At 43.1% G+C, this 27,043-nt stretch overlaps 1 protein-coding gene and 1 long non-coding RNA gene across 5 annotated transcripts in view; one reads left to right on the top strand and one right to left on the bottom strand.

Moving 5' to 3' along the window:
• Positions 1–25,625, top strand: part of Gne (glucosamine (UDP-N-acetyl)-2-epimerase/N-acetylmannosamine kinase) — a 44,770-nt gene extending 19,145 nt beyond the window's left edge. For 3 of the 4 annotated variants that reach the window (XM_070009788.1, XM_070009802.1, XM_070009809.1), the window contains exons 4-12: positions 2,256–2,408; positions 5,653–5,865; positions 15,769–15,856; positions 16,610–16,820; positions 17,327–17,456; positions 18,176–18,397; positions 19,294–19,476; positions 21,837–21,953; positions 23,459–25,625. In XM_070009788.1, coding sequence (XP_069865889.1) covers positions 2,256–2,408; positions 5,653–5,865; positions 15,769–15,856; positions 16,610–16,820; positions 17,327–17,456; positions 18,176–18,397; positions 19,294–19,476; positions 21,837–21,953; positions 23,459–23,694 — 1,553 coding nt within the window. In that variant the 3' untranslated portion in view covers positions 23,695–25,625. The remainder of the gene's footprint in view (positions 1–2,255; positions 2,409–5,652; positions 5,866–15,768; positions 15,857–16,609; positions 16,821–17,326; positions 17,457–18,175; positions 18,398–19,293; positions 19,477–21,836; positions 21,954–23,458) is intronic. The other variant, XR_011369209.1, reaches the window with a different exon arrangement.
• LOC138818765 (uncharacterized) lies at positions 1,286–22,088 on the bottom strand. The gene is made up of 3 exons (XR_011369212.1): positions 21,976–22,088; positions 17,475–17,586; positions 1,286–1,721 (listed from the first exon to the last, which is right to left on the bottom strand). It is a non-coding gene; the product is annotated as an uncharacterized lncRNA (long non-coding RNA).
• Positions 25,626–27,043: the final 1,418 nt, after the last annotated feature.

The raw sequence follows: 27,043 nt of genomic DNA, 5'->3' as shown, positions 1-27,043 counted from the left end.
GCTCTTGTTCACTGACTGTGTTTCTTTTCCCTATAGTTTAAAAAACAAAGTAATCCCCTTTCTTTGCTGTTTTCATTGTTTTTGGACTTCTATTAACTATCTATAAATGTTAATTGAATGAGCTGTTTTTGGAATTCTTGTATTTTATCGTTTCCAATTGTTTTGTTTGTTTGTTTGTTTCATGCTGGCATTGAACCAAAGACCTTGTGCATCCAAGGCAAGTGCTCTCTCATTGAGCTGCACTCTCAGCCTTCCAATAGGCTCTTTAAGGCCTTTAGCTCTTTTTCATATCAATTATGAAATATATATTATATATTTCATATATAACAATTATATTTCTGCTTTATCCCAGTTTAGAAGCTAAGATGGGATCAATAAGTTTTCTTTTGTGTGTGTATGTATTAGTAAAAACATATCGGGCTTTTAATAATGATTACTCTCAAGGTAGCAACAGTACAGAAAGGAATTTCACAGGATCAACAGGTTTTCAAAATAGAATTTTTTTTTTCCCGTTGGTCGTGGTGCCTGAACTCTGGGCCTGGGCGCTGTCCCTCAGCTCTTCAGCTCAGGGCTAGCGCTCTACCACTTGAGCCACAATGCCACTTCCGGCTTTTTTCTGCTTATGTGGTGCTGAGGAATCGAACCCAGGGCCTTATGCATGCAAGGCAAGTGTTCTACCACTGAGCCACCTTCCCAGCCCCTCAAAATAGAATTTTTGGAGCTGATTTATTAGTGTTTTAAATTCAAATATTATTGAAGTTTCTAACCTAGTAAAAATTCTCCATTACTATGCTTGTAATCTCAATACTCTGGAGGCTGAAGCAGGAGAAGCATGAATGTGAAGCCAGTCTAGGCTACACCGTGAGACTATACCCCAACTCCCCAATCTCCACCCCCCCCCCCCGCCCCCGACTTCCCAAAAACGGAAATGACAATGTTTGCATTTTTGTGCTTTGGAACACTTCAGAGTTTATAAACAGTGAATTCTTAGTTCTTGCTATTTAAAGGTATGTTTTATGTTTTTTTTTTTTTTTTGGGGGGGTCCGGTAGTGGGGCCTGAACTCTGGGCCTGGGCGCTGTCCCTCAGCTCTTCAGCTCAAGGCTAGCGCTCTACCACTTGAGCCACAGCGCCACCTCCGGTCTTTTTTGCTTATGTGGTGCCGAGGAATCGAACCCAGGGCCTCAGGCATGCAAGGCAAGCACTCTACCACTGAGCTATCTTCCCAGCCCTGTTTTATGTTTTTAAAGTAATTATTTTTATCATCTTTAAAGATTTTAAATTCACCTTGTCAGTTTATGCATACAGTGCATATTTTCTTTACACAGTAGGGGGCTCAAATTCAGAGCCTGGGCACTGTCCCTGAACCTCTTCACTTGATCTTAGCCAAAAGGCCAAGAAGCCATATTCCCGAACTTCTTTGTGCTCAAGGCTAGTGCTCTACCACTTGACCACAGTGCCACCTCCAGCTTTTTCTAAGTACTTTATCAGAAATAAGAGTCTCACAGACTTTGGCTTCAAACTGCAATTCTTAGATCTCAGCCTTCTGAGTAGCTAGGAGTTCAGGTGTTATCCACCGGTGCCCAGCTTCATACAGTGCATCTTCATCAGTGTCACCCATTCCATCCTCTCAAGTTACCTGGTTCCATTTTTACATATGTACATTGAATATTATGACTATATCCAACAACTCTTCCTTTCTCCATTCATCTGCAAACCCCACCTGTTCTGATAAAAAAAAAAAGTGCTTTAGCTTCTTGAGATTCATTGTTATTCTGTACATTAGCTGTTGGGAGTTAATCTATAAAATGTTAAGTTTGCTGCTCTCTTTTTGAACATGATCCTAATTCAGATCTCTGCTTGGAATGTGACAAACTGTCTTTACCTTAGGGTTTTGGTTTTTTTGTGCCTATCTGGGGGTTTGAACTCAGGGCCTGGGAACTGTCTGTGGGCTTTTTTTTTTTTTTTGCTCAAAGATAGTGCTTTATCGCTGGAGCCATAGCTCCAATTCTGGCTTTATTTTTTTGTGGTTGTTATGCTTAATTGGAGTTAAATATCTCAAGGAGTTTTCCAGGCTGGATTCGAACCTGGACTCTCAGATCTCAGCCTTCTGAGTACCCTGGATTACAGGCATGAGCCACAGGTGCCCTGCTACCTTAGAATTTTTTTTTTAAAGTATTAAGAACTTGCTTTTAGAATGTGTTGCTGCATCTTTTAAGATTCTAATGAAACAATATGGTTTGATTTCTTTAAACAGGTGATGATGTAAAATGTAAAGATTATATTGTTGCACTGCAGCACCCTGTGACCACTGACATTAAGCATTCCATTAAAATGTTTGAATTGACACTGGATGCACTTATCTCTTTTAACAAGCGGACCCTAGTTCTGTTTCCAAACATTGATGCAGGTAATCGAACTTGAAAATGAAACTATGCAATCACCCTTTCACATTTCATGTTTCTGTTACCTCTTCTTGACTGCCTTCTGGTCTTGCCCATTGTCAGTGAAAGCCACCCTGTTCAGAAATGCATTTCAATTTGCAAAAGATAATTAATTTTGCTATGGATCAAAGAGCTGTGATATTTTTGTCAAGTCTAGTAGAACCTTAATAAGAAAGAAATGCTAAAAAGTCTCAGACCTCCACTTTGCTCTCATTTAGTTCCTTCCTGCCAGTTCCCATCAAAAAAGAAATCGCAGGGGCTGGGAAGGTGGCTCAGTGGTAAGAATGCTTGCCTTGCATGCATGAGGCCCTGAGTTCAATTCCTCAGCACCATATAAGCAGAAAAAGCTGGAAGTGGCACTGTGTCTCAAGTGATAGCACTCTAACCTTGAGCTGAAGAGGTCAGGGATGGCACTCAGACCCAGAGTTCAGGCCCCACGACCGACCAAAAAAAAAAAAGAAAAGAAATTGCAAAAGCACAAGTGGAAGTGTCAAAGTGGAAGTGTCTCTAAGACTGTAATAATGCCATAACCACAGCATAAACAGACATTATCATTATTTATTTGTGCTAGTACTGGGGCTTGAGCTTAGGGTCTGGACACTGTTCCTGATCTTTTCCACTCAGGACTGATGCTCTAACACTTGAGCCATGGTGTCACTTCCAGCTTTTTGGTGGTGAATTGGAGATAAGAGACCCATGGACTTTCTGCCTGGCTGACTTTGAATCGTGATCCTCAGATCTCAGACTATTGAGTAGCTAAGATTACAGATATAAGCCACATTTTCTTTGTTATTTATGTTTGTTATACTTCAATGTAATTTTTGAGCTTAAGCAGTTCAAATGTGGAGTCCCTGTGCATTGATCCTCAAGCCTGGCTGAGTACCTACTGTTGGATAGTGTTGTGGACCCTGGTGCTAGTGAGGCCTGAGGCAAGTTAACAGGGATCTGAGATGCCAATGACAAGCTGTGGACCAGGGCCTACACTGAGGCGTGTTCAAATACTGAGCATTGTTAGTTTAGCTGAGTATTTTTGATAAAAGATACAGAACCCTTAACAGTGCCAAGATGTTGCCATACTCTGAAAAACCCCTCTCTGTGTCCCTTTGCTAGGAGAAACAAAACAGGATGTTAGCTTAAAAAAAAAACAACTTAGATTTTGTTCAGATAATGTCAGCATTTCAAAAGCCTTAATATCTTTTCTAATTCTTAAAACTCTGTATAAATATTTATAATATATTTACTTATCTCCTCATCATATATTCTGTTTATAGTATACTCTCTTGATTGTGTATATTTTAGAATTAGGTATTTTTACTTTAGAAATAGATATTTTTCCCTCTATAAGAGAAAAGGGCCCAGCTATGTGTGGGGTCATACAACTGTAGTCCCAGCCACTCAGGAGGCTGAGGCAGGAGGATCACTTGAGACAAGCGTGGACAGCTTAATGAAAAGCCAGCTCAAAGAAATAAAAACAAGAAAGAAATAAGAAAAGTGCCGTGTGTGTGTGTGTGTGTGTGTGTGTGTGTGTGTGTGTGTGTGTGTGTGTGTGTGTGTGTGTGTGTGTGTGTGTGTGTGTGTGTGTGTGTGTGTCTGTGTGTCTGTGTGTGTGTCTCTGTGTCTCTGTGTGTGTGTGTGTGTCCTGAACAGTACTGGGGCTTGAACTCAGGTTCTTATGCTCTTGCTTGGCTTTTTCCCTCAAGGCACTCTACCATTTCAGCAACACCTCCACTTCTAGCTTTTGGCTGGTTAACTGGAGATGAATCTCTTTGATCTGTTTGCCTTGGCTGCCTTTCAACTGTGATCCTCAGATCTCAGACTCCTGAGTAGCTAGGATTACAGATATGAATGACCAACACCCAGCTCAGAGCCTATGCTTTTAAGATAATTGTTTAAATCCTGTCTGCCACTTGTTTCTGCTCTCCATAGGGTTTTTGATAAGTGGTACACAGAGAACTAACTTTAAAGGCACCACTGTATCATTATCTAGCTTGATGCCCCAGTTGTGCCTATGGTTCCCCTATAGAGAACCCTCTGGAAAACTGGATTAGTACGTGTGATTTGGGCTTCAGTCCAAAGAGGAGTCTTCAGCTAAACTCAGATCTGGATTTGGAAGTAACAAGTATGGAGCTAGTTCGGAGTCTGCTCTGGCAAGTCTGAGCATAGAGAGAAGTGGCCAGTCCTGCTCTAAGGAGTTAACCTTGAGTGCATTTGCCTCCCTTAAAGACAGAGAACAGATGCATGCACACCTCCTGTTAAATAGATAGATGGCCTGTGCCCATAGTGAGCTTGCTGCAGTTACTGTGCTGCCTTCACCCACTCAGGTGAGCAACTTTCCCTGCCAGGGCTGGGAGCGAGGAATACAGAAGTAAACAGAGAGAAGCTAAATATTGCTTCTCCCTCATATGTTGTCAAATTATTTAAAAATCAACTTGTATTTTCTTTCTTTCTTTCTTTTTTTTTGGTCTGGTCATGGGGCCTGAACTCAGGGCCTGGGTACTGTCCCTGAGCTCTTCAGCTCAAGGCTAGCACTCTACCACTTGAGCCACAGCGCCACTTCCGGCTTTTTCCTTTTTGCTTATGTGGTGCTGAGGAATCGAACCCAGGGCCTCAGGCATGCAAGGCAAGCGCTCTGCCACTGAGCCACCTTCCCAGTCCATCAACTTGTATTTTCTTGAAGTTTAATCCATACCAACAGGAGTGCTAAACTATTAGCAAAAATGTGAGCATACTTTGATGGAGGCTGTCTGGTTAACTTGGTCTAGTGTAGTCCGTGACATTCCCACTTAGGAACTATAGGCCTATCTTTAGTCTCTTAGTTGTTGCTTAAGGTCAAAGTTTTTCCTGGGGTTCTAATAAAGGTTATTTGTTATGCTAAATTATGGTTTGAGAAAAGCCCCAGATGCTACTGTTTTGAGTTCTGGATGAGTTGAAGCAGAGAACTGGCCAGACGTTGTAAATGCTTCTCACAAATGGTGGAACCCATGCCATCATGCTCAGGATACCGCACCCCGCCATGCGCCTGCACATCTACCTCACACACCCACACACAAGGATTGGGAGAGATGCGTGATGAAAACTACTGTTCTCTTAGCATACCAACTGGCATTCATTTTTGTGAGGAGTGTTCTCTAATTGGTGCTATACTTGCCAAGGAAATGATTTCTTTGTCTCATGAACCATTTTAATTATTGGTTCTTTCCATTTTCACAGGGAGCAAAGAGATGGTTCGAGTGATGCGAAAGAAGGGCATCGAACATCATCCCAACTTTCGTGCCGTAAAACATGTGCCCTTTGACCAGTTTATACAGCTGGTTGCCCATGCTGGTTGTATGATTGGGAATAGCAGCTGTGGAGTACGAGAGGTTGGAGCTTTTGGAACACCTGTGATCAACCTAGGAACACGGCAGATTGGAAGAGAAACAGGTGTTTACCTCTTTGTGGTTGTTGTTGTATGTCTTAGCTGACCATGTGGGCCTGGAGGTATAGCTCAACAATGCCTGCCTAATTAGTATAAGTCCCTGAGTTCAAACCCCAGTACCACCAAAAAAAAAAAAAAAAAGAAAATACTTAGCTGACCATGTTTTCTGTGTAGTAGTTATTACAAAGTACTCATGAATAAGTGCTGGGCCTGTACTTTGTAAACAGTAGGCAAATAAACTGAATGACCAATACTTGTCTATAAATAGCTTTTAAGTAGCGCATAGTGAATATGACAAGTTCTAGAGCTCTAGTTATATTTTTATTGTCTTTGTGCAATCAATTAGAGCTAAATGGTTCTTAGTTAATTATGGCCTTTAATGGTTTGTTTGAGCGATGATGTGGTTGAACATGTCATGAATATATGAATGCTGATGTGTCAGTTTCTGGGCTAGAGTTCCTTCATAAGTACCTTAGACTATGGCAGTTCTTTTTTTTTTTTTTTTTTTTTTTAATTTTTTTTTTTAAATTTTTTTATTGTAGAGATACTATACAGAGGGTTACAGTTACATGAGTGAGGTAATGAGTACACTTCCACTTCCTCTTGAACATTGTTCCCCCTCCATTGTTTTCCCCCTACCATCCCCTCCCTCCCTCCCTTCCCCAAGGTTCTTTTTTTTTTTTTTTTTTGATCGTGATTAAGTGATTACTTAATTTCCGGAAATTCACAGTATTGTGGAATAATGATGCTCATTTAAAGTCACAAGTTCATTCTAACTTTCCTGGAGCAAATTGTCTATCACAGTCTGTAATATATAACGGTGCTCATATGTTATATACCATATATGTGATCAGCAGCATGGGGATATTTAGTAGTGGTTCAACCAGATGAGTGCGAGTTCTTTGTTTCTTAAGTCCTGTTAGTTTTGTCATATCACCTAACATTTTGGATTCATCATCCACTTATCAGGGAGACCATGTACTGTTTGTCTCTTCGTTCTTGGCTTACCTCGCTCAACATGATTCCTTCTAGCTCCATCCATTTCCCTGCAAATGCCATTATTTTGTCATTTCTAATGGCTGCATAATATTCCATTGTGTATAGATACCACAATTTTTGGATCCATTCATCTGTGGTGGGGCATCTAGGTTGTTTCCATATCCTAGCTATTGCGAACAGTGCTGCAATAAACATGGAGGTGCATGTGTCTTTGTATATTGGTTCCTGTTGTTCAGGGTAGATGCCTAGAAGTGGTATGACTGGGTCGTAAGGGAGGTCAATCTTTAGCTTTCTAAGGACCCTCCAGACTGCTTTCCAAAGTGGTTGTATGAGTGTACATTCCCACCAGCAGTGTAATAGCGTTCCTCGTTCTCCACATCCCCTCCAGCATTTGTCGTTGGCTGATTTGTGGATGTGGGACATTCTGACTGGGGTAAGGTGGTATCTCAGGGTTGTCTTTATTTGCATTTCCTTCACCACCAGGGATGATGAACATTTCCTCATGTGTTTCTTTGCCATTTTTATTTCTTCATTTGAGAAGTCCCTCTTTAGTTCCCTTGCCCATTTAGTAATTGGTTTGTTGGGTTTGGGAGGGATTAGTTTCTTGAGTTCCCTGTATATACAGGATGTTAACCCCTTGTCTGATATATTGCTGGTAAATATTTTTTCCCAATTAGTTGGTTGTCTTTCTAGCTTGGTTGCGATAGCTTTATCTGTGCAGAAGCTTTTTATTTTAAGGTAGTCCCATTTGTCGAGTCTCTCTCCAATTTGTTGTGACCCTGGGACTCTGTTCAGGAAGTTCCTTCCTGTGCCTATTAGTTCAAGTGTCTCTCCTACTCTGTCCTGCAGTAGTTTCAGAGATTCAGGTTTAATGTTAAGGTCTTTAATCCATTTTGAGTTGATGTTGGTGCATGGTGATAGGCTGGGGTCCACTTTTAGTTTTCTGCATGTGGCTACCCAGTTTTCCCAGCACCAGCGGTTGAAGAGGCTGTGTTTCTTCCATTGTATGTCTTTGGCTCCTTTGTCAAATATCAGCTGGCTGTAGGCCTGTGGATTTATTTCTGGGTCTTCTATTCTGTTCCATTGGTCTTCGGGTCTGTTTTTGTGCCAGTACCATGCTGTCTTTGTTATTATAGCTCTGTAGTAGAGTTTGAAGTTCGGCATGGATAGCCCTCCCATATTGTCTTTATCCCCTAGAATTGTTTTGGCTATTCTAGGTCTTTTGTTGTTCCATATGAATTTTTGGACTGTTTTCTGTATTTCAGAGATGTACGTCATTGGGATTTTAATAGGAATTGCGTTGAATTTGTATATTAGTTTTGGAAGTATTACCATCTTTACTATATTAAGTCGGCCTATCCAGGAGCATGGGAGGTCTTTCCATTTCCTAGTGTCTTCTGCAATTTCTTTCTTTAACTTTTTATAGTTCTCATTAAATAGTTCTTTTACATCTTTGGTTAGGTTAATTCCTAAATATTTTATTTTTCGGGAGGTTATTGTGAATGGGGTTGCTCCCTTTATTTCCCTCTCTTCCTGTACATTATCAGTGTATAGGAAGGCAACTGATTTTTGTGGGTTTATTTTGTATCCTGCTATTTTGCCAAAGTGATTTATGATTTCTAAGAGTTTGGGGATGGAGTTTTTGGGATCTTGGAGGTATAGTATCATGTCGTCTGCAAAAAGGGATAGTTTAACTTCTTCTTTTCCTATGCGGATCCCTTTAATGTCTTTTTCTTGCCTTATTGCCCTGGCTAAGGGTTCTAGGACTATATTGAAGAGGAGTGGAGACAGTGGGCATCCTTGCCTTGTTCCTGATTTTAGGAGAATTGGTTGTAGCTTTTCCCCATTAAGTATAATATTGGCTATTGGTCTGTCATAAATGGCTTTTATTGTTTTTAGAAATGTTCCTTCTATTCCTATTTTCTCCAGAGCTTTTAGCATGAATGAATGTTGAATTTTGTCAAAGGCCTTTTCTGCATCTGTAGCGATAATCATGTGATTCTTGACCTTGGCTCTGTTGATATGTTGGATTACATTTATTGACTTACGTATGTTAAACCATCCCTGTGTCTCTGGGATGAAGCCTACCTGATCATAGTGAATTATTTTTTTTATGTGTTTCTGGATTCTGTTAGCTAGAATCTTGTTAAGGATCTTTGCATCTGTGTTCATCAAGGAGATTGGCCTGTAATTCTCCTTTTTGGTTGGGTCTTTGCCTGGTTTGGGGATGAGTGTGATATTGGCTTCGTAGAATGAGTTTGGGATAGCTCCTTCCTTCTCTGTTTCTCTGAAGAGCTTGAGGAGTATGGGTATTAGTTCTTGTTTGAAGGTCTTATAGAATTCTGCTGTGAATCCATCTGGTCCTGGGCTTTTTTTTGTTGGAAGACTTTTGATAGCTTCCTGTATCTCATTATAGGATATTGGCTTATTTAATTGGTTAACTTCTTCTTTGCTCAGTTTGGGCAACTTGTATTTCTCTAAAAATGCATCCATTTCTGCCCGATTTTCTTCCTTTAGAGAGTATAGCTTTTGAAAGTAGTCTGTTAGAATTGTTTGGATATCTTGGGTACGTGTGGTGATGTTTCCCGTGGCATCCCTAATCCTATTAATATGGGTTTCCTCTCTTCTTTTTTTAATTAATCTAGCCAATGGGCCATCAATTTTGTTTATTTTTTCAAAGAACCAGCTTTTTGTTTGGTTTATTTTGGTTATGGTTTTCTGATTTTCTAATTGGTTAATCTCTGCTTTTAATTTGGTTATCTGGCTTCTTCTAGTAGCTTTAGGTCCCATTTTTTCCTGTTTTTCTAGCTGTTTTAATTGCAACATGAGATTATTTACTTGGTCTGTCTCCATTCTCTTGATGTGGGCACTGAGGGCAATAAATTTGCCCCTCAGGACTGCTTTTGCTGTGTCCCACAAGTTTCTTTGTGAGGTGTTTTCATTTTCATTGAGTTGTAGGAAATGCTTTATTTCTTCTCTGATCTCTTCTGTTATCCAGGCATTGTTAAGGAGTGTGCTGTTCAATTTCCATGTATTGGAGAAATTTCTGCGGTATGCTTTGTTATTGAGAGCTAGCTTGATTCCACTGTGGTCAGATAGGATACAGGGGATTATGTCGATCCCTTTGTATTTGCTTAAGTTCCTTGCATGAACTATGATATGGTCTATTTTGGAGAAAGTTCCGTGAGCTGCTGAGAAGAATGTGTACTGTGTTGTTTTAGGGTGAAATACTCGGTAGATGTCAGTTAATTCCGCTTGCAGTATGGCCTCTCTTAATTCGGTAGCTTCTTTGCCAATCCTCTGGTTGGTAGACCTGTCCTTTGGTGAGAGTGGTGTGTTAAAGTCTCCTAGTATTATCGTATTGGGATCTATTTTATTCTGTAAGTTTGAGAGCATTTGTTTGACATATCTGGGTGCACCAATATTTGGGGCATATAAGTTGATGATGGTTATATCCTCCTCTTGGATTGTTCCCTTTATTAATATGTAGTGTCCGTCCTTGTCTTTCTGTACTGATTTTAATGAAAAGTTTATTTTGTCAGATATCAGGATAGCTACACCTGCTTTCTTACTGGGGGCGTTTGATTGGTAGATCCTTTTCCACCCCTTCACTCTGAGTTTGTTTGTATGTTTGGCTGAGAGGTGGGTCTCCTGAAGGCAACAGATGGATGGGTCTTGTTTTCTTATCCAGTCCTCAGTTCGTTTTCTTTTAATTGGCGAATTCAGCCCATTTATATTAAGAGAAAGTATAGAGAGATGCATTGTTGTCCCTGCCATTCCGTTTTCCTAAGTTTTTCTTTTTTCCTTTCCTCCTGTGCTTGCTCAGTTAGACTTTGAGTAACGCCTGTTTGGGGCAGGCCCCAGTTCCTGGCTGCTTTCTTCAGGTTGTGTCCCCCCTCTTAGAATTCTTTGTAATGCTGGCTTAATGTTTATGTATTCATTTAGTTTTTCTTTGCTATTAAAAGTTTTCAGTTCTCCATCAAATGTGAATGCTAGCTTTGCCGGGTAGATCAGTCTGGGTTGGCAGTTATTGGCTCTCAGGGCTCGTATGGTGCTTTCCCAGGCTTTTCTTGCATTCATTGTTTGTGTGGAGAGATCTGCAGTAATTCTTATTTTTTTCCCATTGTAGTATAGCTCCTTCTTCATTTTTGCTGCATGCAGGATTGTTTCCTTATTATTCAGATCTATCATTTTTACTATAATGTGTCTAGAAGTGTTTCTCCTGGGGTCTTGCTTGTTGGGTGTTCGATAAGCTTTTGTGATGTATTAAGATGGTCGTTTTTGAGGTGGGGAAAATTTTCATTGATTATCTTGTTAAATAGGTGTTGCATTCCCTTGCTCTGGAATTCCTCACCTTCGTCCACTCCAATTATGCGAAGGTTAAATTTTTTAGCATTATCTGCTTGCTCTTGAATATCCCTTTGGTTTAATTTGAGTAATTTTTCCATATCTGTCACTTTTTGGTCCAGTTGGTGTATTCTGTCTTCTGTATCTGACACTCGACCTTCCATTTCATTCACTCTGTTGACAGTGGCTTCTATTGTGGTTTGCATGGAGGAAATGGATCCCTTTATGGATTCAATGTTGGTTCTCAGAGTACTGATCTCACCTCTCAATGAGGTATGCATTACCTCTAATTTGGCGTTTATCTCACTTCTTACTGAGGTTTGTGCAGCTTCTATTTTTGCATGCATCTCTTGTTTGATACCCTGTATCTCTTTGGATAGTTCATCCTTGTGCTCTTTCAATTTCTGATCAATTTCTCGCTTTATTTCTTGAGTCATTGCCTCCAGCAACCCTTGGAAGTAGCCTTTGTCTTCCATTCCTGCTTTGCTCCCACTGGGGCTCTCCCCTGTGTGGCTGCTGGCTTTTGAGGTGAGTTTGCTGTCCTGGGTGGTAGTAAACCTTGTGATTTTTCTCTGTGATTTTCGCATGGAGGTTCAGGAGACTGCTCTTCAATTTTGTTTTGGTGTGTCTGTCTTTGCTTGGTTGCTGATTCTGTATTGGTAGAGAGAGTCTGTGCCTGATCTGGGTTCTGTTGGGAGCCTATTTCCAGCTGCTATTCTGACTTACTTAGGATTCTCAGCTCTCTGCTGTAGATTGCTGGCAGTTCCCGCCTTTGGAAGGGTTGAGCAGCCTAGACTGCTTGTGTTTGCTCCTACGGGTGCTCTTGTGAAGAACAGATGCTCTGGATGCACTCTCCCAAATGCTGGAGTCTGCTATGGGCTCCTGATGTGTTTTTGTTTATTTGTTTTGGGCTGGTTGTGGGCTTGAACTCTAGGTTTGGGTGCTGTCCCTCAGCTTTTCAGCTCAAGGCTGGCACCCTACCGTTTGAGCCACAGCACCACTTCTGACCCTTTTTGCTTTTGTGATGCTGAGGAATCAGATGCAGGGCCTCATACATCCAAGACTATCACTCTATTGCTGAGCCGCCTTAACAGTCTGAGCTCCTGCTTACTATCAGGTGCTGGCAGCCTGTGTTGCCCAATTCCCAGTCTAGGGTATATGGGTGGAGTTTTGGTGGAGTTTGGGCTTCTCTTGTCCTGGGCCTCCAGGTCTTTTGTTGTCACAGGCGTGCTTCCCTGGGGAGTGTTGTTTCCTGGTTTTCTCCCCTCTGTTGAGGCGTATGCTCAGCTTTTTACTTCAATTGGGAGGAGTTGGTTGTGTTGTTCAGGCGCCGGATCCCCGGGCCTGGTTCTGGCCCCAGCCTGGAGCGCGCTTGTTAGGCCTGTGCTGATGTGTATACCACCTAGGTTATGCAGCCTGGAGCGCACTTGTTAGGCCTGTGCTGATGTGTATACCACCTAGGTTATACAGCCTGGGGGACACAGTTCAAATTTCTTCTACTGTTGGTAGTCTTGACCCAGGGGCGCTGTTCCTGGCTTGGGCATTTAAGCTCCCTTCCAGGGGTGCTCTTGCTCTAGCCTGGCCAGCTGAGTGTGCTCCACGGGCTGGTGGAGCTCTCAAACAGTTCCCAGTTTTAGTGGGTCCTGTGGTCCGGGTGCTGGGGTAGGGAGTCTAGGTCAGGGTCTGGGGATTCCCTCCAGCTCTGGTCTCCCTTGAGGGATACACTTCCCCTGTGGGGTACTCACCCTGGAGCTGGTTGTTTCTGTGTGGTGTAGGTCGTCAGTTGTTGTTGCAATCCGCGCTGGGTTGGGCGGTGGTGGCTCTGTGTGATTCTTTTCTGTCTCTGCCTCTGTCGAAGCTGTTGGGTCAAGAGTGTCCACGCTCAGGCAGCTTCTTCTCGGTACCTCTGGGGCCCAAGTGACCCCGCCGGATTGTTGCGATCGTGATCGGGCGGGCGGGTGGTCTGCAGACAGGACCCTTTGTCGCGCCGAGCGGCTTTGGCGGGATGGAACCTCTCTGCTCGGGTGGAGAGTGCTGGATCGTTGCGATCGCGATCAGGCGGGCTGGGTGGTCTGCCGACAGGTCCTTTTGTCACTCTGCTGATGCCGAGCGGCTTTGGCGGGATGGAGCCTCTCTGCTCGTGTGGAGAGTGAGGGGTGGGGGTGGGATCCTCGTGGAGATTCCCGGCTGGTAGGTTTCTCTGTTCCTGGCGATCTGCTGTTCTGCAAACCAGTACCTGATGTTCTGAAAGTGGCCCCCTGTGTCTCTGCTGTTTCTCTGGGGCTCCCACAGCCCCCGCCGGGCCGGCTGGCCGGCGGCTTGGCGCACTGCCGCGCGGCCAGTAAAGGTTGGGGGAGGGGTCTTCGCTTTTCTCTGTTTTGAAATTCTTTTCCTCTCTTTCTTTTTTTGTTATTCTCCGCCTCTGGTTTTTCTCTGAGTGTTCGTCTTTTTGTTGTTGTCGGTCTCTTGGGGAGATTAAGCGTTGGAACTCGAACTCTCTTTTTGGTTGGAGAGAGCTGTGGCGTTTCCCTACTGCCCCGTCACCATCTTGGTCCCCCCTCAGACTATGGCAGTTCTAAGCAAGGTGTCTGTTAATAATGAAAGTATAACTGAGCACTGGTGGCTCATACCTCTAACCCTAGCTACTCAGAAGCCTGAGATCTGAGGATCGACGATGTTCAGAGCCAGCATGGGGAAGGGCACTCCATGAGGTTCTCAACTCCAATAAACTACTCAGAGAAAGCTGGAAGTGGTACTGTGGCACAAGTAGTAGAGAAAGAAGCTCAAGGACAGATTCCAGGCCCTGAGTTCAAGCCCCAGGACTGGAACCAACACACAAACACACACACACACACACACACACACACACACACACATGAAAATACAAAGAATGGCACATTCTTATTAACAACTCTAGCTGTATATGCAAATACATATCTGTAGTATATCATTAATGAAAAAAACTGATCTAGAGCCAAAGAGATTAGTTCCAGCTCTGTTTTCTCCATCCTTTCTAATTGCCATCATTACTTTCCCCCACTCCCAGTATAGTACTATGTTCTCCATTTCACAGAGAAGATTATCAAGCATGTGATAGAAATTCATACTCAGTAAGCACTTGCCATGTACTAGACTCTGGGATCATACAGTAAACTAGAATTACAAATGTGAGGTCTTAGGAAACTGGCACTCTAACGGGAGTAGAAACAGATGATAAACTAGCGGAAAGAAAAATACCAAGATTCGTATTGCCAGGAAGACTATAACACAGGATAATGTGATGGGCTACATTATTAGATTGGTAAAGAAAGGCCTCTTAGAGATGACACTTAAGCTGAGCTGCGAACGACAAGGTGTCCTGTGTGAGAATTATGGAGAAGCAGAGGAAACAGCTGGTGAAGGCATTATGCTACAGAAATCAAAGGAGCAGACTGGCTGAACATCAATGGGTAACAGGTAAAGGAGGCATAGATGAGGTAGGTTTTGGGTTTTTGCTTTTTGTTTTTCCAGTCCTGGGGCTTGAACTTAGGGCCTGGGCACTGTCCCTGAGCTTCTTTAGCTTAAGGCTAGCACTCTACCCACTTGAGCCACAGTGCCACTTCTGGCTTTTTTCTGTGTATGTGGTACTAAGGGATGGAACCCAGGGCTTCATGCATGCGAGGCAAGCACTCTACCACTGAGCCACATTCCCAGTCTGATGAGGTAGTTTTGAATGTAGTGCTCTCTGTTGCTGAGTCAGCAGTCATAGCATGTACCATGCTCCTTTGGGGACTTCTTGTCTCAATGCTCACAGCAAGTCAGAAATACATTTCCTTACAAGTTCCTTCCTCCCTCCCTCCCTCCCTTTCTTCCTTCCTTTCTTCCTGCCTTCCATCCTTCCTTCTCCCTCTCCTTTCTTTTTCAGTACTGGGGTTTGAAATGAACACCTCATACCTATTTGGAACACTTTCACCACCTGAGTCACACTTTAGCCTCCTAATACAGATTTTAATAACAAAGCAGTATTAGTCACTGGCTTTATCCTCTTTAGAATACTGTTGAGGGTCCATAAAATCTTTTTCTTAAGAACTTATTTCCTAGTGCTCTAGAACTGTTTGTATTATGTGTTGTATATGACTTAGTACTATACTTCAGACTAAAAGATGTAGTGCTGTATAAAATCAGCCCTGTATGTTAAACTAGCACATCTGTTTTGTGTTTATCATTACTGTCAATGGAAAGGGCTTTTTAAAACTGAATTTTTAAATGAAAGCATTTGAATGCATTTTATTTGATATTGCATTTATTCAATCAAGTATTTAATCATTTAATGAGCCATGTTGCTCAACCCTAAAACATGCAATCATGTCCTAGGTAGACTCATGTCCTAATGAAGCTCGAAAATTAAAATTTTAAATTGGCTTTTAAAACAGAACTCTAGTATCCTTAAGTGTTTGCTGTATGGAAATCTTTGCAATGTGCTGAGTTTCAGGATTAAATGACAAGTCTAGCACACTGTTAGCTTCTTTATTCTTGGGATAGTCATACTTCTAAATCATTGTGATGTCACTGGATTTACCTAGGGGAGAATGTCCTTCATGTCCGGGATGCTGACACCCAAGACAAGATACTGCAAGCGCTGCACCTCCAGTTTGGTAAACAGTACCCTTGGTGAGTTTCTTAGGTGGGGATCTACCTCTAGCCATCAATGTAAAGCTACTGGTGGTCATTGATCTGTCTTCATGGCAGAATTTCCTTGGCTAATGAAGAGAGAAGGGTGGCAAAAACCATCCCCCTATATGCTGCCCAGGGTTCTTGTGTAGAATACTTTTGTCTCCATTAATGAATGTAGGACTACTGTTAGCCTAATTAGACTTTCTGTAAGAATTAGAAAATAACAATTGATACTCCCCAAAATGGTCTAAATCAGCATTGTTAGTTATAATTTTGACTGTCTTCATATTTCAAATGAAAGGTTTCTCAGAAATGTAAATAAGACTACTGAAACAGCAACACAAAAGCAAATGCAAGTTCTTAGTGACTATGTTGCTAAAGCAATCCTGTTATTTAGTTCTGTATAATTATGATTTTTTTAATTGACAGATTAAATTGCACAGCATGATTTATCCTGTGCATGATGTTTGTAAATACAAATATATGTGTATATATTCACACACATTGAGGGCTGTTTGTTCATTTATTTGTTATTGGTGGTACTAGGGATTGGACCCAGGGCCTTGTATATGCTAAGCAAATGTTTTACCAGTGAGCTATGATCCCTACCTAGGGAAGTTACTTTAAAAAGAAGCCAAACAATCACTACCTGAAGTTTCTGATTTTATTTAGCCATGCCCTCAACATCACACGATATGTTTGCCAGAAGCATTTCATTTAAGTTACTTTTTTATTTTTTGGATATTGCAGCTCAAAGATTTATGGGGATGGCAATGCTGTTCCGAGGATTTTGAAGTTTCTCAAATCTATTGATCTTCAAGAGCCATTACAAAAGAAATTTTGCTTTCCTCCTGTGAAGGAAAATATCTCTCAAGATATTGACCACATTCTTGAAACTCTGAGTGCCTTGGCTGTTGATCTTGGGGGGACAAACCTCCGAGTTGGAATAGTCAGCATGAAGGTAAAACCACTGCTAAGCTCCTAACTTTATATCAAAATTACTACAGATAATTAAAATTTAACTACTTAGAGTAGCTACCTAGATGCCTTAGTATTTAAACAGAGAAGTTTTGCCAACCTGAAAGAATAATAAAAAGATTCCTTGTTTTGAGACAGAGGCTCACGATATAGCTCAACCTGGTCTTGAACCCAAGAGACTCTTGCCTCTGCCTCCTGACTGTAGGGAGTATAGGCATGAAACACTACACCTGGCTAAAGTATGAGCTTTTAATGAGCTAATTCAGATTAGTGCACATTCACCATTAGCTCAGGAGGGCTCTTTTGGAATTATCATTGCTTCATTTCCCTATGTAAGGCTGGATTCCTGGGCTTATCCCAAGCCATCATTTAAACCCGCTGCACTGTCTCATGCAATGCCTAACTTATTTGAAAAAGGCCACCAGATTCACAATATGCTGCTCAGCTAAGACCAGAGAGACAGATCTTAATCTTTTTTTTCTTCTTTAGGGTGAAATAGTTAAGAAGTATACTCAATTCAATCCTAAAACTTATGAAGAAAGGATTAACTTAATCCTACAGATGTGCGTGGAAGCTGCAGCAGAAGCTGTGAAACTGAACTGCAGAATTTTGGGAGTAGGTGAGATAAGTTACGAACCCAAAAATGTTCATCTCTGTGGACACAGTTTCCTGAGTTCTGAGGCTGACTCATTATCATGCCTGTGTGAAGATGGCACCAGGTGTCCGCGGGGCCCAAGCATGGAGACTTCCTGGGAGAAGCAAGGACATTTCTGTAAATATCCATGCCATGACAAAATACAGATTAGTTCAAAACTGCCTGATAAGTCCTTGCAGATCTTGTGATGCTTGTGTTTAGGAGATCTCAGGTGAACTAATTTGTGTTGTTGGTCAAGAAAGTTGCTTCCGAAGTAGCTGTAGCTCAAGTGGTAGAGCATTCGCCTTGAGCTGAAGAGCTGAGGGACAGCGCCCAGGCCCAGAGTTCAAGCACCATGGCCGACCAAAAAAAAAAAAAAAAATGGAAAGGATTGGAAATAATAGCCGGGCGCCGGTGGCTCACGCCTGTAATCCTAGCTACCCAGGAGGCTGAGATCTGAGGATCGCGGTTCAAAGCCAGCCCGGGCAGGAGAGACCGTGAGACTCCTATCTCCAATAAACCACCAGAAAACCGGAAGTGGCGCTGTAGCTCAAGTGGTAGAGCGCTCGCCTTGAGCTGAAGAGCTGAGGGACAGTGCCCAGGCCCAGAGTTCAAGCCCCATGACCGACAAAAAAAAAAAAAAAAGAAAGTTGCTTCCCTGATTGCTAATTAGAATTCTCTTCCGTGTTTGTGATGGAGCTCAGGCATTTCCACAGGTGGCCGTGTAAATCCTCAGGAAGGAGTTGTGCTACATTCAACCAAACTGATACAAGAATGGAACTCTGTGGACCTCAGGACGCCCCTGTCTGACACTCTGCATCTCCCCGTGTGGGTAGACAATGATGGGAATTGTGCAGCCATGGCGGAAAGGAAATTTGGTCAAGGCAAAGGACTGGAAAACTTTGTTACACTTATAACAGGCACAGGTAAGAGTTGCTTCCGTAACTAGAAGTGGGGGCTGGGGATATGTCTGTAACTCTCAGCCAGGCAGCTACAACTCCGCCCCAGCCTTCCCAGGTCTTTTCTGAGCAGCCCTAGGCATGTGATTATTCTTCTAAATTCCTAGACGCTTATCAGCACTACTTACTCTTCCCCAAAACTTCTGGTTTTGTCTCCCCATACTGAGGCTTGAACCCAGGGCTTCAAACTGGCTGGGATTTTTTAGTCATGGCTAGAGCTCTACCACCTGAGCCAGAACTGGCCTTTTGCTGGTTAATTGTAGATAGAGTCTCTTGGACTTGTCTGCCTGGCCTGTCTTTGAACCACAATCCTCATATCTCAGCCTCCTGAGTAGCTAGGGTTACAGGCATGAGCCCTAAAAATAAAAATTTAAAAAGGCTACAGGCATGGCACAAGTGGTAGAGCAACTGATGAGCACGTTGCAGGGCCATGAGTTCAAACAACAAAACAACTGGAACAGAACTGTCTGCTTGGGTCTGCAGGCTCCGGCCTCCCCCGCTATGAGTTCCTCTGGGCAGTGGGCCTCCAGAATAATGCAGCTCTCACTTAATGTAGAAGACTGGTACACAGAAGCAGGCGTTGGGTGCTCCTGGAGGCTGACCACCTTTACAAGGTCAGCCATACACACTCAACTCTCTGCAACAGTTGCGTTTGAAATCATAGTTGGGCCACAGGGCATAAGAAGATGCACCAAAAGTATTTGCTTCCAGAATGCCACTGAATAAAGTCAAATAACTTAGAAAGCTTCAACTGTCTAGAAAAATGGGCATTAGATAGGCTTCAATTCAAAAGTGTTACTATGGAGACAGGTGCTGGCAAATCATAGTTGTCTGACATCACTGACTCTTGTCTCTCCCTACAGGGATTGGCGGTGGGATCATCCACCAGCACGAACTGATCCATGGCAGCTCCTTCTGTGCCGCAGAGCTTGGCCACCTTGTTGTGTCTCTGGACGGGCCTGACTGTTCTTGTGGAAGCCATGGGTGTATCGAAGCCTACGCTTCCGGCATGGCCTTGCAGAGGGAAGCAAAGAAGCTGCATGATGGTTGGTATATTTTTCCCCTGAGGAAGCCAGGCACCAAATGGTAGACAGATACTTCAAACCTGAAAACTCCAAGCTGGGCACAGGGGCTCACGCCTGTAATCCTACATACTCAGGATACTCAAATTGGAGGATCATGGTTTAAAGCTAGCCTGGGCAGCAAAGTCTGTGAGACTCTTATCTCCAGTTAACTAGCAAAAATCCAGGAGTCGAGTTGTGGCTCAAGTAATTGAATGCTGTTCCTGAGAAAAAATAGCTCAGGAGTTCAAGCCCTAAGACTAGCAAAAAACAAAACAAAAATAGAAACTCCAGAGGGTTATACCCTGAAGCCAGAAGTCTGGACCATTTTACTCCCCTCCTATGGATGTTCCTGTGTGTCTGGTCTAATATTATTATAACAGTGTGCATAAAGCATTGTAAAGGCGGGCCATGGAATGTAACTGCATGTAAGGAGGACACAGAGTTCCTCCTACCTCTCTACACAGGGAAGGGAGTGCCAGGGAGCTGTCCTGAGAACTGAGCATCAGGAGACATGCAATTAGCCAGGCAAGTTTGGCAGGGAGCTTCTTCCAGGCATGGAAGGGGACTCCACTGCAGAAATGACAAGACAGGATGTCGTGTAGTAAGAGAGGAGCAGGGCCAGCTGGTCAGAGAAACCATTCCACAGTTTTGGGAAAAAGACAGGATTCTGAATTTCATATTCTTTACTAAACTGTAACCTTGTTTCAGCAGGGAGTGGGGTATGGGAGTTGAATAAAGGATGGCCTCAAAGTGGGTCTGGTTTAGAGTGACTCAGTTTTCTGGTTGGATAACTTGGAGTTGGGAAGAGGGCAGAAGAGAGCAAATAGGGGAGGGAGAAGAAAGGGGTGGGGGGCAGTTGGATCTTAGGCCCAGGAGCATCAGTGGTATCTAGCTCATAGTGTTTAAGGTAGGGGATTTTCTTCCAACCTCTAAGAATAATAGTTCCACAGCCAGATACTAGTGGCTCACACTTGAAATCCTAGCTACTCAGGAGGCTGAGACCTGGAGGATGTAGGCTTGAAGCCAGTCAGGGCAGAAGAGTCTATAAGTCTCTGCAGTAATAACAAAATGCCTGCTTGAGCTGTGGCTTAAGTGATAGAGCATCACTAATAAGCATGAAAGCTGAGCAAGAGTGTGTGACCTGAATTCAAGCCCTGGGAGCTGCCCACACACAAAAAATAGTAGAGTAGGAGGCAGGTTGATCTGGGATGATATGTAAAGCAGCCTTCTGTTACTGTGACAGTATAGTTGAGGTAATCAACTTAAAAAGAGAAGGGTTTATTTTGGCTCAGTTTCAGGGTTCATCTGTGAGTAAGTTGGCACTGTTGGATTTGGGCCTGTGACTTTCCAGTACGTGAATCATGGCAGTTGCATATGGCAGAGGCTGCTTACCTCATGGTGGCCAGGAAACAAGAAAGAGTGTCTGAGACCCTTTAAAGGGCATGTCCCCAGTGACCTAACATACTCTTACTAGGCCCAGCCTCCCTGAAGCAGGGACTGCAGGCTAGTGACTCAGCTGTGACACCTAGGCCTTTGGAGGAGACTTCGCTAAACCATAGCATACTGCCAGACAGTGTCTCGGATAATGACAGAAACGCATACTGCTTATGTGACTTTTACCTGGCCAGCACTATATTTTATGGCATTTATCTCATCTAACCCCCCCCCCAATAAACCTAGGTATTGTCTTTTTTCTTTTTTTGGTCATGGGGCTTGAACTTGGGGCCTTGGCAGAAGAATTCTTGCGCTTCTTTGCTCAAGGCTAGCTCTCTAACACTTTGAGACCCAACTCTACTTGCGGTTTTCTGGTGGCTAAGATAAGAGTCTCACAGCCTTTCCTGTCCAGGCTTTGAACTGCGATCCTCAGATCTCAACATCCTGAGTAGCTACGATTATAAGCCTGAGCCACCAGTGCCCGGCTTGTTTCCTCAATCCTGTAGAAAAGAAACCTGCAGGGCAGGTCTGTGCTGCTAGGACTTGCTCCAGGCCTGTCTGTTCTTGGCCATCAAGCCCCATTGCCATAGATCCAGGAGCTATATATCTGGGACAGGTGGGGGAGGAGCTGAGTGTGAGTCTGATAATTTGGGGGGACAAGAACATTTAAAGACAGGTGAAAGTAAGGGAGCCAGAGAGGTAGGTAGGAGGCTATGGTGAGACTTGATTATTCTTCGGGTGGCAAGTTGTAGCAGTGAAAGGGCACTCTATCTAGATGTTTGGGAAGGAGAGACAGCTCTGCCCGTGTACGAACTCAGCTTAAGATGTGCTGCCAGCAGGTGCAGTTGAAGAGGGGCCTCCCCATGGGCTGCCAGCTTGCTAATGATTGCTTCTCCTCACTTGCTCAGAGGACCTGCTCTTGGTGGAAGGGATGTCAGTGCCTAAAGACGAAGCCGTGGGTGCACTCCATCTCATTCAGGCTGCGAAACTTGGCAATGCAAAGGCCCAGAGCATTCTAAGGACAGGTGAGGCTATGGCTCCATGTACCTGTGTTGTAGAAGGCAGGCCTGGACATTCCAGGACTTGCACAGAGAATCCTGCTTCCCAGAGGGGAAGTCCATCTTGTCAATCCGCTGTATTGTCTGTTCAGAGGTATTTTTCCTACTTAGAAAGGAAAAGAAAATGCATTAAAAGTATTTGGCAGCATTGCCAATGCAAACAAATTTTAATTTGTAATGAAAAAAAGTTTGTTCACATTATAGCCTATTTTAAGAAATAGAGTTCCACTATTCCTAGATACTGACTATTCAAATTTCCCATCAGGTACCCGGGGCTTATGCCTGACAAGTATTCAGGTTGAGATCCAGAGAATCCAGGTTCTAAGCCAGCTCAGGGCTACTAGACCCCATCTCCAAAATAATCAGGAAAAAGCAGGGCTAGAGGAGAGGTTCAAGTGCTACTATAGTGCCAGTTGAGCAAGTGTGAGGTCCTGAGTTCAAATTCTGGTAGTGGCAAAAAATTTCCTTCCAGTCTTTCTATTCATTTTTTTCTATAGTTTCTTTTATAGAGTTGAGATTATATGTAGTTTTTTTTTATTGAATAATTGAACCCAGGGCTTTGGGAATGCTAGACAAGCCCTATCACTGGGTCTTGCTTTGTTTCACAAAGTGGTCCTTACAAAGAGTGGAAGGGAGGCCAGGTGGCTATGAGGTCAAGGGAAAATAAGAGAATATCAGTTGGTATCTAGGTAGCAGCCTGTGGAGCAAGGATTTTCTCCTCTGGAGCCCAAGTATCATAGCAGATAAATCTGGGTTGGGTGCGAGCAGTCCTCCTGTCTCAACTACCTATAGTCCCAGCTACGTGCTGCTTTTATGCTTCCCTCCCCCAGTTTTTATCATATCATTTTTAGTAAGACTAAATCATGATACACTCCTGTAGTCATAGCAACTCAGGAGAATGAGGCAAGAGGATCGCTTGAGCCTAGGAGTTCATGGTCAGCCTGCGCATCAGAGGGAGACCCTGTCTTAAAAAAAGAAAAGAAGGGCTGGGAAGGTGGCTCAGTGGTAGCGTGCTTGCCTTGCATGCCTGAGGCCCTGGGTTCGATTCCTCAGCACCACATAAGCAAAAAGAAAAAAGCCGGAAGTGGCGCTATGGCTCAAGTGGTAGAGCGCTAGCCTTGAGCTGAAGAGCTGAGGGACAGCGCCCAGGCCCAGAGTTCAGGCCCCACGACCGGACCCAAAAAAAAAAAAAAGACAAGACAAGAAAAGAAAAAAGCTGCAAGTCCACACTAGTCACCCCACGAGGGAGAAGAGTGAGCTGGGATCGGCCTGGACTACAGAGAGGGTTCCTGGGTTACACACTGTCTCAAAAATAATTAAAATTTAAAAACAAATCACAAGCCGTGATTTTAAAATCGTGCCTCCACTACATAGTCTGAATGTACTTAACCGTGACTAGCTGCTAGCTCTTTTCTTTCTTCCTCCTTGGCATTTTCAACTCTCTCAGAAGCTCACATTTTGTTTTCCTGTAGCTGGAACTGCTTTGGGACTTGGAGTTGTGAACATCCTCCACACTATGAATCCTTCCCTCGTGATCCTCTCTGGAGTCCTGGCCAGTCACTACATCCCCATTGTCAAAGATGTCATCCGCCAGCAAGCCTTGCCCTCTGTGCAGGATGTGGACGTGGTGGTGTCAGATCTGGTTGACCCCGCTCTACTCGGTGCTGCCAGCATGGTTCTGGACTACACAACTCGCAGGATCCACTAGGCCTCCCACGAGTAGACATGGACTAAGACCCAAGAGCTCCTCAGAGGAATCAAGTTCTCTTTTAGATGAGCATTTCTTTAAAAAGCAGAATGGTACCAGAGGCATGGCTCGGGGTACAGTGCCTGCCTAGTAAGTGCAAGGTTCTGAGTTCAAATCTCAGTAGCACCAAAAAAGAGAAAAGAAAATTTGATTCAACTGCTGGTGACATTGGCAGCCAAATGTTTTTGCCTTTTGTCTTCGCTTCCAAAGTTCCCTTTGCCCATGTACATGTCTGTAGATGCAGCTTTACTTCGTGTTTCCCTGGTACATATCATTTTAGGGCAAACCTTATAAATTCCAGTCACAACTTCCTGTGCTACAAAAATACACCAGGAAGCCTTTAGACTCCACTTACTAATGTGCCACTTAGACACCAGGTCTTCCTTGAGACAGGAGCTTTAATAACCCTTCCTCCTCCAAGCTTGGACTCAAGACCACAAAAAGGGATTCAAACAGGACAGAAGAAAATCTTACCAGGAAAGGATTACCTACACTTTTTCCAAATGGCTTTACTGAAGTAGTTTTTCAAGTATATAATTGGCTGTTTTAATTAATGTGTTATACCTGTGAAATCACTGCAATCAAGATATTGAGCGTATCTGTCACCCCCAATGTCTTTTTGCAAGGTATTTGACTCTCATGGAACTTGTTAAAGACTTTAGGGATCTGAATTACAATGGCCTTAGTGACCTTGTCCTTATCTTCTTAGGGACTTAAAGCCTCTGAAAGGCAGCTGTCCTCAGATCCACGCTACTGACCAGCAAACTCGGCTCCCTTCAGCAGCTTTTCATGCTGTGTTCCTGTAACCCCAGAGATTCTATGATGGCAGTGTTTGTATGTTTTATACCTCGAGTGCAGATCTGTGAATCTGGATTCGGACTAAATAAGAATCTGTGCCTTCTTGTTGATGGCAAAACAAAAAAAATCGAAGTTCTGCCTATTAATTGCAACCTGGAAGAGTGTCAGCCACAATTTACTAAGTGCCTACTGTGTCCCAGGATCTCAACAGGGGCTTCATATACCTTACCACAAGCTATGAGGTAGATATTTGAATTTTATAAACCCCAGATTTAGTATGAGTTCCATACCCAAAGCCATGGGGCTAGTGAGCTTTAGCTTATGATCGAAGGTTCCTCTGTGTTTTCTGATAAGCCAAACTTATTTAAAAAACTTTCTGAATGCCAGTATCTCCTCATGTTACTCTAGGCTACCAAAAGTTTTAAAAGAATATCTGATCTACAAATGACTGTTTATTCCAGAAGTCCTCATCAGCTGTGAATTTAATCAGTATTCCTCTCTACCATATTCCTCACCAGAACAGTATTTGGTGTAGTGACAGTACTTTTAAATTATCTAAAAAAGCATCTGCGCATATTTTTCAATTTTTTTATTTTAGGAAAACGTTTTTATAATGTATTGTTCAGAGCTGACACATAAATTGAGCTGAAGGATTCAATATTGAATGTTTTCCTTCCTGATGAGTTAACATTAAAAGACAGGTTGGTTGACTCCTAGAACTCTGCCAGCTCCCAACATCATCTCCAGGGACTGGTTACTGTTGGGACATTCCATGTGACTGCTGGGCAGAAGGCCTGCTGCCCAGGTGGCAGTGTCTGGGGCAGATGGTACACACAAAGAGCATCAGTCATTCCTTGGTTAACCCCATAGTCACTGTACACCAAACAACTGCATTGCTACCAAGTTTCATGCCAAATATGTGACAGGATGATACCAAGTTAGAAACCAATTCTTAGTTTTTGCTAAATCCATGGAAAGACTAATATATTCTGACAGATTATTACATATGACTAACATCTTTATTTAATGTAAATATTTTATGTTACTGTTCTGAGCCAAATTCTAAAGAAAAAAAATACTGTTCATTTCAACAATATTGTATTTTGGGTTTTTCCCCCCCTTAACTCACTAGCTAAAAGATTTCTCTTTCCAGAAAAGAAATGGCTCCCTTGGCTTTTTGAAGTAATATAAAGCACCTGATAGTATTTTTTTTTTAGGTCAGTTGTATGTAGGATTTGAACCCAGGGCTTGGGCACTGTCACTGAGCTTTTCTGCTCAAGGCTAACCTAGCTCTACCACTTTTTTTTTTTTTTTGGTAAAGGTGATGTACAGAGGGGCTAGCTACATAAATCAGATATTGAGTCTTTTTTTTTGGCCAGTCCTGGGGCTTGAACTCAGGGCGTGGGCCCTGTCCCTGAGCTGCTTTTGCTCAAGGCTAGCACTCTACCATTTGAGCCACAGCGCCACTTCCAGCTTTTTGTTTATATGGCACTGAGGAATTGAACCCAGGGCTTCCTGCATGCTAGGCAAGCATGTTACTACTAGGCAAACACTCCCACATTCCTAGCCCTATTATTTCCTTCTTAACAACAACAACAAAAACCCAAGCCTAATAGAATTGCTATATAATATTTAAAATCTGACATAAAAAGAAGTGGCTTTTTTTGTGTGTGCCAGTCCTGAGGTTTGAACTCAAGGCCTGGGCACTGTCCTTGTGCTTTTTGTGTAAGGCCTAGTGCCCTAATATTTGAGCTACAGCTCCACTTCCAGGTTTTTGGTTGTTAATTGGAGTCAGCTTTGAACCATGATCCTCAGATCTCTGCCTCCTGAGTAGCCAGGGTTACAGATGAGCCATCAGCACTTAGGTAAGCAGCTTCTTTTAACTAAAGTTTATAACTAAAGGCTGAGCACCCACTTCGACCAGCTAGCTCCATCCTCCTAAGTATCTCTGTTTGAAACAATTCTGTTTCATCTGTTAACAAAAAGATCTGAAAATATCAATAATTGTTTTCAACTTTCAGTTTCTGTGGGTCAGGAATTTAGAAGACTATTTGGTAGGTCTGGCTCAGTCTTTGCACTGTAGTTACATAGTGACTGGCACTGAAATAGCAGCAGGTAGCTGGGAGTATTTAGCAATTGGGCTTGCATTTCTTTGTGTAAATAGTTATAAGGTTTCTGGATGGGCTGGTTTGGGCTCCCTCAGTGCATGGTTAGCACGGTGAGAAAGCTTATTTGTTGGTTGTAGGACTTGAACTCAGGGCCTGGCACTATCCCCAAGGTTTTGTGCCCAAGACTAGCACTCTACCACTTTGAGCCACAGCTCAAAGTTTTTAGGTAATCAATTGGAGTTAAGAGTCTCATGGACTTTTCTGCCCGGTCTGGCTTTGAACCAAGATTCTCAGATCTCAGCCTTCTGAGTGGTTAGGATTACAGGTTTGAACCACCAGCACCCAGCAAGGTAGAGCTTTAATAAGGTGGCTCAGAGCTACCAGCTATTGTGGTCCAACTAATT

This window comes from Dipodomys merriami, unplaced genomic scaffold (genome assembly GCF_024711535.1).
Source record: "Dipodomys merriami isolate MVZ:Mamm:240054 unplaced genomic scaffold, mDipMer1.0.p SCAF_11, whole genome shotgun sequence".
Taxonomy (NCBI): domain Eukaryota; kingdom Metazoa; phylum Chordata; class Mammalia; order Rodentia; family Heteromyidae; genus Dipodomys; species Dipodomys merriami.
The sequence above is the reverse complement of the archived record's forward strand: the minus strand, read 5'-3'. Positions and strand labels throughout refer to the sequence as shown.